Genomic DNA, 17,521 nt, shown 5'->3' with positions numbered 1-17,521 from the left:
AAATAATTCTTACGTCTTCTTGATTATATTTTAATATACTTCTAGACTGAATTTTCAAGGCAGATTGGATCATGGAGTTAGATTAACTTTGTCCATGGCAGTATCACCTTGAATGGTTAAGCTGGGCTGTGCTTGGATGGGAGAGGTCCAAGAGAAATCCTGGATGCTGCAGGAAGTGGTGTAACTGATTCCCAAGGTGGCACTCTTTTCTTTGGGTTGGGACTAAAGGAGTGCCCCAGCGTGGTGCCGTGAGTCAGATGTAAAACTAAGATCCTATCTGCCAGTTGGAAATCCCTGTACCTTTTACTGTAGGAACTGTTGCCAGACTTTAATTTGGTAACGTCACTGAGAATCTAAATTCTCCCTGTAGACATGGCTTGCTTGCTTACTTTCTAACCTAAATTGTTCTGTATTGTTGCTTGGGTACTGAGAAATTACTGTGTTCCTCTTGATAGGAGACTGTACTGAATATAGTAATTTTCTATATGTGACCTTTAAAACATTTTGAAATCTTTCTAGATGAAAGATGTTGTATAAATGTAAGGAACCTAGGGCTGTAATAATCATTCCTTACTTGGACAAATCTCCTGCTGAAGTTCATTAGAAGCATGAGTAAGGAATGCTGAATAGAACCCTAACGTACTGTGTTATAGAGGGAACTGGTAACAAACTCTATATTTAGGTTGCCTAATAGTTTCCATTATAAAGAATTTGTATGATCTCTTTGAGAAGCTCTATTGTTTGCAAAAGCCATTGAAGTTTGGCAAGAGGAAGAGTCCTTAGGGCTAAATAAGTGGTTTGATTTCCTTGCCCCATTAAATTGTTTAAGTTTTGCTGAGACATAAACTCATCATTCCCCCTCCGTCACTCGTGTTGTACAGAAAAGTAAAGTAATGGCTAGAACACTGAAAAAGCCCAGACCGGCATCACTGTAGAAGCAACAGTGGCAATGATATTATGCTGAAAACCTGCAAGGGAATTATTTGGCTCCTGGGGAGGTTATAGCGGGGTTGCTGAACTTGGTCTGACTCTCACAATTACTGCTCTGCCAAAAGAAAGTTGCCTCCATGGGCACACTACCATTTCTTTTCTTTCTTTCCTTTTGCTCTTCACGGCACTATCTGAATCAGGAGTACACCAATACTAGTTGACCTTCAAGAATTGGGCTGGATCCTTGGACAGACCTGACTGCAGCAAGTATTTGCTCCCAGTTTGTCTGTCCTTCAGTAGGTGTTTGGGGTTGGTTGGTTTTTCCCCCCCCACCACTTTCCCAATGGTTAGTCATTGTAATTTAGATGCCTTATAAACTGAAGATTCAGAGTTCCAATGTTGCTGGGAAGAAATATGCAAGAGGACTAGCATTCTCTCTAAGGAGATTTATGTTTGCTACTCTCTTCTGTCTTCTAGGAGCCTGCGTTACTGCTCCATCACCTCTCTGCTCCATCTTCCTCAGATCATATTAACGCTCTTGTTATTCAGTTAGTGACAGCATCCAGATTTAAAATTGCCTGTCACTTTGCTTTTCTTAATGTGGTTTTTATGCATGAGTATTGTGGTCTGGTCTGTAGTTGCAGGATCCCATTCTTTTTTCCATGCTATGACAAACCGCTTCTCCATTCAGTGTGAAGGATAAGCATCCAGGGGGAGTGTAGTGAGAGCTACAGGAGGAACTGCAAATCCGTCTTTTTAAACTTTGAAATGCTTCGCGTGACACTCTGCTGTGTAAATAAAGGAAAAAAGGGGGGCAGGGGTACGTGATCAATTTCCTGTTTCCAGAGTCGATAGCGTTCTGTGATTTTTAAATTCGGAAAATGGGCAGAATTCCAAAGGATATTTTCACTAATAGTATTCTCTTAGCTAATAATAGGAGAAGGATTGTTGTACAATCCTTTAACTAATTTATGCTTGTTATGGTTGTATCTCATTTTATTTTTTAGAACTACTTTTATTGCTTGCTTTGAATTCAGTAAAAACTTAATCTTACCTATGAATCTATGAGAGTGCACACTATTCAAGCCTAAAATATTTTTCTTTTGGCAGGGAGAAAAAAGGAGAGAGAATAAGTAGATAAAACAAGTACAAGTGACTTCTGTGAAGTGTTTTTTTTTTTGTTTTTTTTTTAAGGTATTCCTCTCTGATACGCATGTTTGGCAAGCTGCTATATGCAGTATCGTTTACATAAAATAGCCCCTGAAATTTGTAGCCAGAATGAGAAAGCCATCTTAAGTCAGGATAAATTTCTGTGGATTTGGGATGTATACCTCTTAACATCCTGTACTGCTGAAGTAGAGACATATATAACCAGCTGAATGGGGGCATGGCTTCTGTGTCCTATGCTCTGTTGATCTCCGTTACTGAATCGTTCCTTTTCTCCCAGCCTAAGGTATGAAAACCCAGCTTTAAATCGTACCATACAGAAGAGTCTGAGGTATAAGGAACTGGGATGCCATCTTTGTATGTTTGCTTGATATTTCGTCTGCGCTCCTTGATTGTGCCTGAGAGTGTGGCCATTCAATATGTGCATGTATTTTTATAAGCATGTCTGACAATCTCCTAAATATGAGACACAGGTCTGTACTTGAAGTTGTCATGAGTTTGTTTTATGCTTTGAGAAGCATAAATAAAATGTTTAATTTTTTAACTTGGATATCAAGGTCATTTTTCTTCAGAAAATATGTGCAATTTGTTTAGTCATGTACCATCTGGATGTTTATAAGCACAAATCAGTTACATTTAACCAAATCTGGTATTTGTATTTCTGTGGAAATGCAGTACTGCTCAGGACAGAGAGTTGGTACTTATCTTGTATATCTGGTTTAACATGTCTGTTTTACAACAGCTTGTTAAGGACTCTCTCTTCTGCCTTCCAGTATGCAGCCTCTGTGTGCGCGCATGCGCGTGTCAGGGGGAAGGTTGTGAAGGAGAAAAAGAGGAAGAACCGCCTGTCATGCTGATTTTACAAATACATGACTGAATCAAGCTTAACAGACTGAAGAGCTGTTCGTTACTTGTGGTAGTTTGGAGAAGGAAATATTTGCAGGAATGAAGTGAGTGGAAAAGTCATATATAATCCATACTTTACCAAGCTCTGTATTACAAGTTTTATGTTTTAGCTTAAATATTAAATTATGAAGAGGAGCATGAATAAATAGTTCTCTTTCGTTCTGTAGATAGCCATCAGGTAATCTAGTTGTTCTGGACTTCCAGTCTTATTTTTAAAAACAGTTTTTAAAAGTAACCTTTGGAATTATTTAGGAATTTATTTAGGAATTATTTTCCCTGAAAAATATAGTGAAACTTCAGAATTTGCACACATCAACTTGAATGAGGTTTTGTTTTTCCATATAAAACAATGAAGTAATTTTTATTGATTGGTGTGGCTCTGTTAGATGCCATTGATAGGTGTAGCTTGTATGGGCAATAGAGAATGCAATGGGCAGCCAATCAAAAAAAGATAAAGCTTATATTTTAGAAAGACTACGTAAGTAGTTGGTTTTGATTTTTGGTTTGTTGGGAGTTTTTTTAGGTTAATTCTGTTGTTAAATCTTTGTAGTTTTGAACCTGACAGATATTTTAATCCATTACTCTAAACAGCTCATGAAAAAATGTGCCTTTTTTTTTTCCCCAAGCATAAGCTTGGTATTTTTGGTTTGATGTTTGTTTGGGTTTTTTCCTGTAACTCTTTCCTGATGTTTGTTATAGCTTGGGCTTTTTTTTTTCCCCCCTCTTCCCTTTTTTAATGCAATCTCCCCAAAACAAAATGAACAGTGTTTCATTTGATATTGGGCTAAGACCCAGTAGAGCCTGTTTGATCTAACTTTGATAGTTGTTTTAAACCTAGTTTAGTTGTTTCTTTTTGCATCATATCGAAAATAGTAGTTATGTCAGCAGTCATCTTTGGCCAGAAATTTAGGTAGCTAAGTCATTGTGACTTGGCCTTCCATGTGTATATACCTTATGTGATCAAAGAAATAAACGTGGAGCAGAAAGAAACCTATCACTTTCTATAAGCTTTCTCTCTTCACCTCCTATGATAACTAATGATGTCAGAGCTGCTGAACAGGATGAAAAACTTCTTAGCCCTCTGTTTCCAAGGTCTTGGATCTGATCATGGATTTAGGAGATACGCTCTCTAGAAGGCCAACTTTGTTAATGGACACTGCAGGGTCAGAGGTAGGTTCTGCCACTTAATAATGGCTTGTTCAGCTGAATTGTTCCAAAGCCAAGCAAAATAGATTAGCATTTGTTTTCCACAGTTACTAAAATAGTAGAAGCTTTGAATATATTTGGGTTCATTATAGGGATGGTTCTAAGAAGGCTAACAGGTCTGATTTGGCTTATCCATGTTGCCCTAGGAACTCAGGATGGAAAAGGTCCATCCTGAGGAGTTAGACCCTCTCCCATATTGAAAGCGGATCAGTAAACCTGGGCAACTTCTAACATAATCTTTGTTCTAACAAGTCTCCAGTGAAGGAGACTGTAACCCCTTCAGACGGGTTATTTATAGTGCTTTTTACCCTTGCTGTTTTTCCAGATATCTAACCTTTCTGTTCAGAAAGATAAGTTGATTTATACTCCCCCTATTCCCAATGAATTACCCACTAGATTTATAGTTCTTTGGTTATTGGGTTATAGTTTCCATGCTCACCCATTTTATCTCTCTAAGTCTTTCTTACAAAAACAAAATTTCAGCAGCCTTTCTTATAGTCTGACAGTTTTCTTCAGTTTATATCATGATTTTTTATTCTTGACTCTTCAGTTCACACACCTGTTTCTTACAGTAGTAGCCCAGAATGAGGACATACCTTCAGCTGAATCATTTCTAGTGTAAAGTTTAGTGGGACTGTGCCTTTCCAGAATTCTGCGAAATTATGATGTCTGGTGTTGGTACTTCCCTGAATGAGGATTTTCCTTTTGTGCAATAGCATCATGATGTTGGCTTCTCCGTGCCTTGCGATCTACTTGATCCAGTACACTCTGGTGTCCTTTTGTGTCCCATTGTTACTTAAGTAGGTCTTTTTTTTTATGCAATCGTGGGGCCTGTGGTGCTTTATGCTGTCTTTCTTGGATTTCATAATTTTGATTTTTGAGTCATCTTAAATCAGGACGGTCTTGGCAGATAGTTCTCACCACCTTTCAGCTTGGTGCTGTTTGCTTGTTCTATTCCATATTCCTTTGGCCAAAGCATGATTAAGAATATTAAATAGTATACCTGTAGAAACTCACTATAAATGCTATCCTACATCTACAGCTGGTGGATGACAACTATTAAAAACAAACAAACAAACCAACCCTAATTTTGAACTTCATTCCGCACAACTTTGTCCCAGTCATAGTCTAGCTTGAGTGGGAGAATGTATTGTTGATTGTGTCGCAAGTCAAGACGTGGGATGTGTATTGCTTTTCTCCTAGGAAAATTAGTTCGTTAAAGAGAGAAACTAGACTGTGTCAAGCCAATTGGCTTTGTCCTTTAATGCTTCCAATTGTTAAATAATTTCATTCTAGTATCTTTCTGAAATTTGAGTTAGGCTGAGTCATCTACTACTTCCTGCATTTTTATTTACACATCTTGTGATTTCTCTTTTACTTTCCTTTCCTTTTTTTTCTTTTTCTCTTCTGCAGTACTTGATGACTTCTTCCATCTTCCTGTAATTCTCCAAACAATATGTTTCCAAGGGTGAATTTCATTAGATGCTGTTGACTGCCATATATAACATTCAGTTGCCCAGTCTGTTTCTTATTGTAACTTGTACTTGTATCCCTTTGTTTAATTTGTTTATATGGCATTAAACTTTTGTGTGGAGACTGAAGCAAAGAAGCCTTTTTGCCACCTGGTATTTGCTTTCTTTCCGTGTTTGATAATGGATATACTTCTTGCTTTCTACTTCCATGATTAAGTACTTTCCTTTGGGGTATAAGTAGTGCATTTTTCGGTGTGTTTTCTTTGGGTTTTTTTCTTTTTCTTTTTTTTTTTTCTTTTTTAGTGGAAGTGTCATCTTTGGTTTTAGTGCCACCAGTGGTATTCTTGGTCACTGTGTCTTTTCTAGGGAAAATGATTAGCTGTCCTGGTCTAAAAGCTACTGGGATTTGAATAAACACCTACAATAAGATTAAGTATGTTTAAAAAAGAAGACTAGCTGGTAAGAAGAAAGCTCTTGTCTCGCCTGTAGAGTGGTGAGAAGTTGCGTTTTCTGCCCCATTACTTTTTATAACAGTTTTTCCTTTACTGTTGTGACAGCCCACTATGCCTGTTCCTAGTTAAAACTTGATACAAGTGTCTGTACTTTTCATCTTGAAACTCAGGTTAGGACAGTATGCTTTGCAGAAAATTTTCTCACAGTATCAAATGATGTCTTGTCTTGTTGGCTGATACAGTCAACTACAAAATACTTTCAAAGTAGGCTAGTGGAACAAAATATGAAGTGTTCATTTTTTATGCTTTCATGCAGTAGCTTATCCTGGTTTAAGTAGGACAGAGAGATCTTAAGGATTGTCTGTTCTCTCTGAAGTGCATTCCACTGGTATGTGGTACGTTGATGTAGAGCAGGCTTGAACTTGGAGAGTTCAGCTGCAGAGTGTTGTTGGTAGGCTTTCGGCTGGCAAACTTTCCAACAGAAGTCAGATTGAAGACTAGAAGATATAACCTTGACGTCTGCTACAAGTTTTTTCTTGCTTTCTTAGCAGTTGGGGAGGGGAGAGGAAATGAAAATTGAAAATTTTCCCATTCCAACTTACTGGAAATTTGGGACTTACCTTTAAACTTTTCCATAATGTTTGAATATACTTTATATGAACTGCACAGTTCAAATGACAGTGCTTGGTAGAAAAAAATGTGTGAATGCGTGGGGGTTTTAAAATGTATTTTTAAAATAGAGTTCCTAACTGTAAAGGCTGAAAAAAGTTGGTTTGACACATTCAGTGAAAGAAAAGTTGTTTCTTACAGATATCATTGAATTCTGTGATTAGGGTCATAAGCCAGAAGTTCTGTAATTGAATAAGAAGGGAAGAAGAAAAGATGAGGGCTGATGATTATGTGGCATCTTTTTCTATTAATATACCTCTTTCCTGAAAAGCATTATGGAGACTTGATTTTTTTAGGGAAAGTGTGTAGTCTTCTCTCCTACTTAAGGTGGACATCTTTGTGGGGCTGGCTCTGAATGGAGGAAGTTTCTAGAATGCTGCAACTTTCTGGGAAGACCACACCCGCAGTGCAGATCAAATAAGATAGGTCAGAAGCAAGCTCCTTCCTGTTTGGTCACAAAACTATCTGTGCCAAGTATTCACCCTGTTTTGTGCAACAATAACTGTGCTGCTGCATCAGTATGAACCTCATGTTTTGCGTGTGTTTTTTTGCATAGGTGCAAGAAGCATCACAGTTTCTACAGGAAGGGGACAGAGGAGCAGCCTGGAGGATCCAATCCTTTGTGGGATTGGAAGTTGGGAGAGGTCACTTCCCCATGAATCCCAAGGATCTAGGGGTCTAAAAGACTGTAACCACTGCCTTCTCTGCAGACTCCCAAATACTGCCTCCTCAGGGGATTTTGTTAAGGAAATTGAGCTTCCTGACCCCTGCTCATGTGTAGCACAGTGTCATCTAGGAAACACAAATTGGTTGATACCCATATGTTTCTCAAACAGGATATTTTCAATATAGCTGTCACGCTGAGCACCGGTGAACCACAGTTTGTGGCATATGGGGAAGAATTTCTAACAACAGTGTGTGAGAGGTTGAAGCCTTAAAACTGGTTGTTGGAAAAGTAACATTTGATGGCTGCTTTAAAAACTATCCGTGAAGATGAATTTGGGCTTTCTAAAGGTCCTGATACGGATATTTCTTCTTAGGGCAGACGGTTGTGCAATGTACCAGTTGTCTTCAGGAGACTTGCTGGCCTCATCTGTTAAATGTCATCTGGAAAATAGGGCATTCCCTTTAAGGGAATGATTAAATAGGGACACTGCCTCAAGGGGTAGTTTTCTGCACATTTATACAGTGACTGATAAAACCATATGGGTCTTGTAAGTCTATTCTAATTGAATCAGCTTTTATTGAAAGACAGAATTGCTGGAAATGCACTGAATGGATGAATTCCAAGTAAATGATTCACGCTGTAAAACAGCTAGGAATATGAAAGCACTGGAAGTCAGAGCTGGCTGAAAGTTAGAATTCAAATATACATAGGATGTGTAGAAATTGCATTGTTACTCTGGAATATGCGTATGGATCTATATTATGTTGTCCCATACAGACCACTAGCTCCATTGTTTGCACTGTCATAATTATTCAGTTGTATTATTTGCGGAGGCAGTGTAATGTACTGTTAACACTCTAGGATATGACAGAAGTGATGGTAATGAGAAAAAATAATTTTGGATAACAACGTAAATTATCGATGTTGATGCATTTAATCATGAACTGCTTCGATGTAGAAATAAAGACTAGTTTCTCATAAGATGGCTTTGTGTGGTGATTAGCATGAGCATATTCATGTGACACGGCAAGCTAAATGTAGTTTAATCTGATAGTTTTTATTCTATGAATAGCTTAATAGAGTACTGATGACTGAGGGAGGGTGAGCTGATCTGTGTCAGAATCCAAAGACTGCTTTTCCTGCTAGTGATTTAATTTAATTGCTAGCAAATATTATACTTACATTACAAGAACTGGTAATAGGAAATACTTTTTTTTGTTTATCATAATGTGACTTCAACTGCTAAAAATCAGGAGTGGCATCATTATGTGAACTGCTAGCTTCTGTGTAGACCACAGTTTGCGAGATCTGATTGGCCACAGTGTTAGCAATACTACTTAGTATACACAATGTTCCTGATGATTTCCCGTTTGCTTTAAATAATATCACTGATGTGTTTATGCAGAAATGAATTTTTCTTTTTTCTTTCCTTGGTATTAGGAGGTAAGTTGTGGTCTGGTTGCGCTTGATCACAAAAATCAACAATGGTAGTGCAACAAATGTTTGTGCTGGGTTTTTAGTGAAGTGAAAAAGCAGTTTCCTTTGTTCTGGAATATTGTTTCCTTGGTATTTTGGCAGAACCTAGAAGCTCTTGTTGCACAAGGTGCTGCACAAAGAACTTGTGGAGTAGACGTGATAGTCCATTAAAACATAAATGTAATTAAAAAAAAAAATTTTGCTTATGTATCAAATCTAGAAAAAATAAAATGTTAAGCTAGTTGAAAAATGGTCTGATGGAAGAAAATAAAGTCTCAAAACATTGTAGCTACTAATCTGCAAATATGTGGAAGGATATATTAAAAGCTGGTGTGCGTTTTGTGTGTAGCAATGCGTGACAGTTCTCTCTAATTATTTGGGAATGAGTGTTTTGCATTGACAAAAATAGTTCTCCACTGTTGAAGAATATTTGAAAAATATTTCATGCTTTAAATGTTTACTGTCAAACTAGCACTTGAAAAATTCATTGTCTTCTTGAGGCATGAAGAAAGATCAGTAAAAAAGACAGGGATATTAATAGGGTAAAGATAGGGGATTTTTTTCTTTGCTTCTGTACAGCCAGATTGCGCATACTTACATCTTAAAGCTACGAATTTGTGCATAAACTGGAATGAATGGCCTAAAATGCAAGACTTAAACTTTTGCCTTCTCACTGGAAGTTTAGTAAGATTCTGCCATTCACAATGTGTCAGATTGACTGGCTGCATAACATGAGAACAGTTACTGCAATGACTTAAAGCATGTATGTGTGTCTTGGTTCTATTGATTTTTTTCTGTATTGTAAAGAACTTAAGAGTCAAGAAATTGTTACTTAGGAAATTCTTCACCTGTGCATTTGTAAGCCGTGATAACAAGATTATGATGCTAAATTAAATTTGGTTCCATTTATTTTATTTAAAGCTGTCAACACTATTGCAATGTCTGTATAAATATAGGCCTTGGCCTTCCAACATTTTTCATGGATTCCTAGTCTTTAAAAAAAAAAAAAAAATCTCTTTGAAGTTAAGCTCTTTGCAGGCAGAGGTCAGATAAAAACAAGGAAGACTGGGGTACCTGTGTATGTATTTCATTTTTTCCTCTGTTTAGGTGAAGATTGCTTACATTTACTGTTATTAAAGCTGGTTACAGTGGAAGGGAAAAGAAACTCTGGAAGGGGCATAGACGCAAAAATCACTAGCGTTATTGTAACCTGTTTTGCAGAAAGACTTCTGAAAAAGAGAGAAAACATGCCCAAGGAAGTGGAAATGTTAATTACTTGATATTTGTAAAGTAACTCATTATCAGTGTATGAGAGATATAATTATATTAAAAAGAATAGAGGGGAGGAAAGTTTATTTACTACTTAGTAGCTTCTACTTCAAAGTATTGTATTACTTGTTACAGAAAGTGAATTCTGAAAAAAAGATATATCTCTCTCTCTCTCATTCTGGAGCCATTTAGACCTTCTGGCATCTAAATCTACATCATCAGTCCATCATGAAAAAGTCACATTCCAAAGCTGCTGGTTGTAACCTGTCCTGTGATCTTCAGAGTGAAAAGCTGTCTAGCTCTATTAAAAAGTTACAGTTAGAATTTGCATAATTAATGTCTTTTTGAAAACACGCAGGAAGCGTATCACACTATAATATTGCTACAATATTTAACTATAGCTGTACCCTGTAAAAGTTATTCAAATAAATGCCGTAAGAATTGCTCAGAACATTCATACCTAAGTGAAGATAATCTCCTAATAGTATGTGTTACAGGAGTGGTCCTTCACTTAGAAAATCTGTCTAAAACCACTTTTTCATATCCTTCTTTTTGTCTGTTTGTTTAAAAAGCTGTTTACTGTAAAATCATGCATCTTTCCAGCTGACTCCCTGTATGCCTCTACTTGCTCTGGAGATTATGAACAACTTTATTTTTAAATTAATTGCTCTAATTACTGTGTTAACATATATTTGAGAATGTGGACCTTAGTAGTTAGAGAAATGAGGACATGTGGTGAAGGAGATTTGAGTAGGGACTAGGAAGAATATGATGATTAAGTAGAAAGTATGCAAAGATAAGCTTTTCTTGAGATTTCAGTAATGACTGGAACTAGAAAAATGGAGATTAGAGTATTACTGTGGATATCAGATTTCTATTAGCTTCTTGAGACATTAATATTTAGGATAGATGTGAGTGGAAAACGATCTTCAAATAAATTATAAGATATTTAAAGCCTGTACATTTGTATTGGGAAATGATCCAGTCTAGTAATGAAAGAACAGAGTAGGATTTGAATGATTTGACTTTGTTCTCAACAAGATTTTAATTCACATAGCTGTATTCTGTTTAGACTTTTAAAAGACATGTACAAGATTTTTATTAGGGTTTGGTTAAACCTAATCTTATTTTTTCTAATAGTTTTTAGTTCACAACGGCATATTGTTAATTGAGTTACTTAAAGTGGAATAAACAGTACAATATCAGAGTTTTCTTTCTTGCTCAAGGAGATGAATTATTTAAGAAAAAACGAACAAGTAGTTACTCTAGTATTAGCTTTACAGGAGTTTGTCTTTTTGGTTTTGGTGACAATTCCAAGAAGTGTTGAGCAGGGTGGTCTGTAGGCTTATTAGATGCGTGGCTCTGTGGAATGAGCATCTGTGGTTTTTCTTGGTGAGCTGATACGTCAGGTCTCATACTGTCTTGCAAATGCATTCTGAAAACACTCGTAGAAGTGTTTTAAGCTGTTTCAATTGTTTTTAATGTAGTTTTGCAGAATTTTAGACTGGCCAATGTATGAGAGTCTTCACTTTTAACAGCTTTTGAAATTATCCAGTCAAGTGGTATTTATGAAGGGATATTTGCAAAACTATTTGATTAGGTATCTAATGGTAAGATTTGATATGATTTAGATGAAGAGACAGTCATAATCATCATGAGGTTTGCTTTGTTTGTGTTGTCTGGAGGTGAGGAATATATGATAAAATAAAAATAAAGAAGCAGTGGAGCGATACAGAATATTGAGTAACACAACAGCGTGCATTTCTAACTACAAATATCTGAAATATAACCCTGTATTCAAGAGGCAGTACTAAAATTATGCTATGAATTTTCCAAGAATGTATTGACTCATCTGAAGTAAAATACATGTTTGCTGTTAGCAAATGGGTAGCACACTTTAAAAAATGGTCATTGGAAATGGCCCCCATCCTGTTATTTTCTGCATAAAGGCTGAAGCTATAAAAAGGAGATGACTAAATTTAATTAATTCCAAGGTCTGTCCTCCTTTATCAGGGATTACTCTTATTTTCAATGGCAATGCACTACAAAATAGAGACAGCTAAAGACTTTCAGTCCACCTCCTGTCACAAGAACTGAATTTAGTGCCACAACCTAAAAGAATGGAAGGTTGGAAAAACTAAGGCATTAACAAGGCATTTCTGAAATCCTCGCTAGATGAGGGAATAGATGAGGGTGGAGAAGTACTAGTACATGATCAAAATTAGAATTCCATTTGAAAAGAAATATTTAATATCTTTAGTCAGTCAGCTCAGTCAGAAGCACACAGAAGCCCCACAGTAGCAGATGGAAAGGAGATACGCTAGTCTGCAGGGCACTAGAGAGAGGAATACCGGTTTTTTGGTAACTGTGTAAATCTACGGTAACTTCTAGGTGAACAAAATACACACACCTTCTGTAGGTTTGCTATGAAGTGAGAAATTTTAAATTTGGTGCAGAGTAAGCTTGGAAGAGTTTGATAGTGGCTTCTAAAAGCTTGCATTTCAAAAAGAAGACAGACCTCCCAGAAAGAGGTGGGTCGGAGAGAGGACAACAAGGTGCAATTAAAGTAGAAATTAGTTGTGTCATGGTAACAGTGTTTTTATAATATGGTATATATTACCGTAAGTTGTATGCTGCTTTCAGGTATCCAACAATTTTATCAGTTTTGTAGGCAGTGTAAACCTATATTTGATGTGTCTGAACCTTCTAGCATGGTTGAATACCTTAAAAATCAGATGTTTAACATACTGAGGATTGTATAGAAGAGTGTATCATTTTGGGCAAAACAAAGAATATTTTAAGTATGAACACTAGTGCACATGGTGGGTTTGTGCAAAACGTAAGAAGAGTGAGTGATTAATCTTTAAGGTCTCATATAATTAGTTGACTAGAAGGTCAACCTGTGGGGAAGGTGCTAGATTTGAATTTGAGAAGAATGCATTAAATGCTTTCCTTGCATTTGGAAGTAATTTTGAAAAGTGTCTTAAAATTTTACTGCTGTTTGAATTGTTACAGTAATATAACACATTCCTGTGCATCACCTTGTTGTTGGAACTGTCTACAGGAAGGCTCCACAGTAAAGTTGTTTTCTGCCCAAAGTTGCTGGGCATTTGCAGTGGCTTGAGAGTGCACGTAGCTGGTTACTGCATATCAGCTTATCCATGATACTTTATTTATATTTCTGTAGATCCATGGGACACATTGTATATGGAAGTCAGGGGACAATAGAGCTGTCAAAGGAAGAAGCAAGCAGTGTATTTATAGGTAAATGAAAGAAAAGCTTCTGTAATTAAAGTAAGGATGAGTGCTTGAACAAAAATTTCTAGCTATCCAAATAGAAACCAGCTGAATTTCAGCATGACTTGAAGTAGAAGTTGCATAAGCTTGTATATAAGATAGGATAAGATAGAAGGAAAAATCAAAGGGGTATTAATCAGATAGAAAATGGAGGCATTGTCATGACAATACTGTAGTAGTCATATTTCTTTGTGACTGTCAGAAGTGTGCGATTTTGGGTAGGTTGCTGTTTAAGCAGTTGTCCTTCATAAGTAGTAAACAAAGAAGAAGATAGGATACAGGAAAACTTGCAGTGGTTTGAGGAGCTAACTGGCTTTCTCTGATGCCTAGTTCTAGATATTTTTCCCTAGAAGCTGACTGAGCTTGTTCTCTTATGCTTTGCCTGAAGACAGTTAATTGGGAATGCCTGACTTTGATTTTGGAGTTTCTACTACCTTAGTCAGAACTGTGACAAGCATTCTGGGTTTAATCCACAGTGCATCAGCATACACTGTGTTTATAATGCAGTTTTCGGAAAAAACCCCGAGACTTTCCCAAGGAGACATAAAAAAACCTGTGTGGAGTTTGTAAAGGCCAATCAGCTTCGCAAGTTTGATCAAAGATGACTTGTATACATGGATTAGTTACTGCTCGGAAGACCTTGGCAATAGCGATTTTGATAATTCTTGAAAAACCCTGGAAATGGAAATTCAGGGCACTGATTGACTAGATTACTGGTTTCCAAAGAATGGGTTCTGCCATGCCTTGCTGGTGGCGCAGAACAGATTGCAGAAGTGTGAATGAAGCTGATGTTCAAAAACATGCTGGACTCATTACTTGAGTCCTGTGCAGTGAAGGCATTAAAGCAACAAGGAGTAGAGTAGAAGATTTGGGAACTTCCATTAGCTTGGAAGCATTTATTCAGTCCTCCTGAATCACATGCAAGCAAAGAATGCTTTGCATTTAAAGAATAATGTGGATTTTTCACTTTTGAGGAAAGGGTTCTGTGACCAAGGGCAAGACAAAATCAGTGAGGTTTCTGTTCCAGATATTTCTAACCTTTCTTTCTTGAGGGATGAATCTGCTGCCTTGAACAAAAGGTCAGTGTCTCCCTGTAGGGAAGAGAACTTCAGATAAATGGTACTGCTTAAGGATTAGGGGTGCCTTTGAATAAAACCTCTTTAACTCTCTGAAACTTTTTTTTTAAAGAAGTGATGATCTTCTACAGTGGAGGAAAGGAAAAAATTTGTGTGCAAAGTTGAAATTACGGAATTTATGGAATGCCATGTAGAGATTCTGCATGAAAGCAGGTGAAGAATTTTGAAGAAATGCCACAGGCTTTGTTTTGCTCAGGAGCTGGTCTTTTCTGGGAATGAAAATATGATAGGAGATAAGATACTGCTGATCAACCTGAAAGCTCAAACTGTTCTGATGATTCCTGGTATATAATAGTTACCTGTTCTGTTTGATAGTATGAACATCTTGCCTGTATCATTGAATTCTTCTGTCATTCAAAAGGTAGCTTCTTAGTATCTGGAAGAGAAACTTATGAACCAAAAATAGATCAATACCATATTGGGCAGCTACGACTTAACATCCTTCTGTAGGAATAGTGTTTCACAGGCAATTTCTTCCTGATTTCTAGGATTGGGCAAGATGTGTATAATTTCATAGGAAACCAGGGACTAAGATGAATTTGAAAACAGAATTGTATCAGCTCATTGATAGGTAAGTAAAACTCAACTAGAATATTGCTCTAGTTATTGGAGGAGAAGTGTGGCAAGTAAAGTAACCAGAGCTCAATAGCAGACTTAAATATCTGGCTTAACATGTGGTATTCTACAAGTTTTTAGATACGTTGCATGTGACACTTGCTTTACGAAATAGATAATTTGCCATTCCAGACAGGATAAGCATCCAGCAAGGGCTTTTTATCTGAATTAACACCAGGAGGTGGATGGACTTGAGAAGAGCAAAGGGAAGGAAAGGATCATATTGGAATGGAAGCTCTGCTTGGCAGGTATTATTTTGGATCCAGGTCATCTGTTGAAGAGCATCTTTCAGCTTGATTGAAAGCTGAGGTGACAGCATTTCCTTAATTTAGATCTGTTCTGTTAAGATTGGGAAATCATAATTTTAATACTTCTGCAGTAGTAAAATATACAAAGCAGAGGAGATTTAGCTTCAAGAAAGAGTGTGTCTTTGAGTGTGTCTCCTATTCTTCAGAATATCTGAACTCTGTAAACTGCACATTACAGATGACAATACACTTTTCCCACAACAGATTGAAAAGGTGTATGTATTCAGCACTGAGATTTAATTACAGCATCTAGCTTTCTGTATAGAAAAGCACAGGATATGTTCTGAGATCTGTGGATACTGGGAGGATATGGGTACTAGTTCTGTGTGGACCAGTCCAAGTCCAGCACGGCTCTCACTGAATCAAAGCTCAGGTGTTGGTTCCTCTCTTAGACTGTTGATGTCTCTGCACTGTGCTTCTCAGCTGTCTTATTTGCTTGGCTGCACTGTGCTGCTTGGCAGTCTTACTTGGTTGGCTCTGCATGTTCAGGATATGCAGCACCAAAGAGATGAATCTTCTCCGAACCCTGCATACAGGGGTGCATCGCACTGACACAGGACTCACTTGAGGTGTAGGTAGATTTGGAGTTGGTTCATGGAAAAACTGTCACAGTCGTTCACATCGTGCTCTTTGCTTCCAGACTGTTGCGGATGGACCCTAGAGCTGATTTGACAGATAGGTAGCGCAGGTCTCTCAGAATTTGAGCTTATACTCTGAGTAATGCAGGAGACATTAGACTGCTTTATGGACTTGTGATGGCTGTAGAAGCAGCGCTGTGCAAATGTAGTGGTGCTCTGTATAAATTAAATAAATTCAGCCAGACCCCAAGATGCTTCAGCATTAAGCCGGTTTGGTTCTCTGCATGTTTGATGCACAACTCAGGCGACTGAGAGTTTACTTTACTTCTGCTGCATATGTTGATTATTAGTACTGTACATAGATTTTTTTGTTTGTTTGTTTATTTCTGTTTTCAAAATGGACCCGCTTTGTTGTAATGAGACCAAGTTATTCACCATATTAAATTGATCAAAATTCTTTTTCTGTAGATTATTGCTGAATACTAGGTGAGGGAAATTAAGGAAGCAGGTACTGCTGTGAGATGTCCAGAGTGACTTATGAGCAGGAAGGTATTGTGTTGAGCTCTGGGAGAGGGAAATGGGGCAAAAGTTGTAGGTATCATTTGGTCTAGTGCACTGCATGTATTCTTGAATGAGTATTTTCATCACTAGGCATGTAAATTGCTATGCTATAAAGCTTTTTTTTCTTAAAGAATGTCAACAATGAAAACTAGTCCATCCTTCTCAGTATTAAATATTTGCTCCCTTTGAGAGCATCAGTGTTTAATGAGTTTCTGCACACAAAACATAGATAATTCTCTGCAGCCTCTGTAAATATACCCTCTACACCAGCAGCTAGATCAAATCCTGTAAGATAAAATGTAGTTACATCCTGCCACAAGAAGAATAGACTTAAAATGATGACATCCTTGTTGTTCAGCATTAATGAGAATTGTAGGGAAGACAAAAAATGTATCTTTGTGTTACTGTCTGTTGGCTTTTTAAAAAACAAGAATGTTAGTTTTCCTTATTTTTTTAAAGGAGATTATGAAGTGTGTGAGTATTTGTATGCAGGACCTTGAAAGCAACATTGGAATTAGATAATTAATAAACCATAATGGATGAGGTTGGAGTAGAAATGTACATAGAAGTATGGCTGATGTTAACTTAGAAGAAGGATAACACTGGCTGAAAAGGAAAACTAAGTGATAGAGAAGGAGAGGCATAATATTCGGAGCTGTGATGTTTAGTGATCTCTTGGAAGCTCAGTAAATCAGTTTATTGGTACAGCTGCAGTGCTTAGGGCCAAAACCATAAAAGTTCACCTCTGTTGGAAAGAATTGGTAGCTCTTATCTTTTGTAATAGTGTATGCCTCTCTTGATTAGTGTTCCAC

At 37.2% G+C, this 17,521-nt stretch overlaps 1 protein-coding gene across 2 annotated transcripts in view; it reads left to right on the top strand.

Moving 5' to 3' along the window:
• YAF2 (YY1 associated factor 2) overlaps positions 1-17,521 on the top strand; it is a 35,930-nt gene that overhangs the window by 3,157 nt on the left and 15,252 nt on the right. The window contains exon 2 of one of the 2 annotated variants that reach the window (XM_075147936.1): positions 15,136-15,218. The exons of the other annotated variant lie outside the window; for it this stretch is intronic. Coding sequence (XP_075004037.1) covers positions 15,181-15,218 — 38 coding nt within the window. The 5' untranslated portion in view covers positions 15,136-15,180. The remainder of the gene's footprint in view (positions 1-15,135; positions 15,219-17,521) is intronic. 2 annotated transcript variants of the gene reach the window in all.

Source organism: Calonectris borealis, chromosome 1, assembly GCF_964195595.1.
Source record: "Calonectris borealis chromosome 1, bCalBor7.hap1.2, whole genome shotgun sequence".
Classification (NCBI taxonomy): Eukaryota; Metazoa; Chordata; class Aves; order Procellariiformes; family Procellariidae; genus Calonectris; species Calonectris borealis.
Note: the sequence above shows the minus strand (reverse complement) of the source record. Positions and strands in the feature narration are given on the sequence as shown.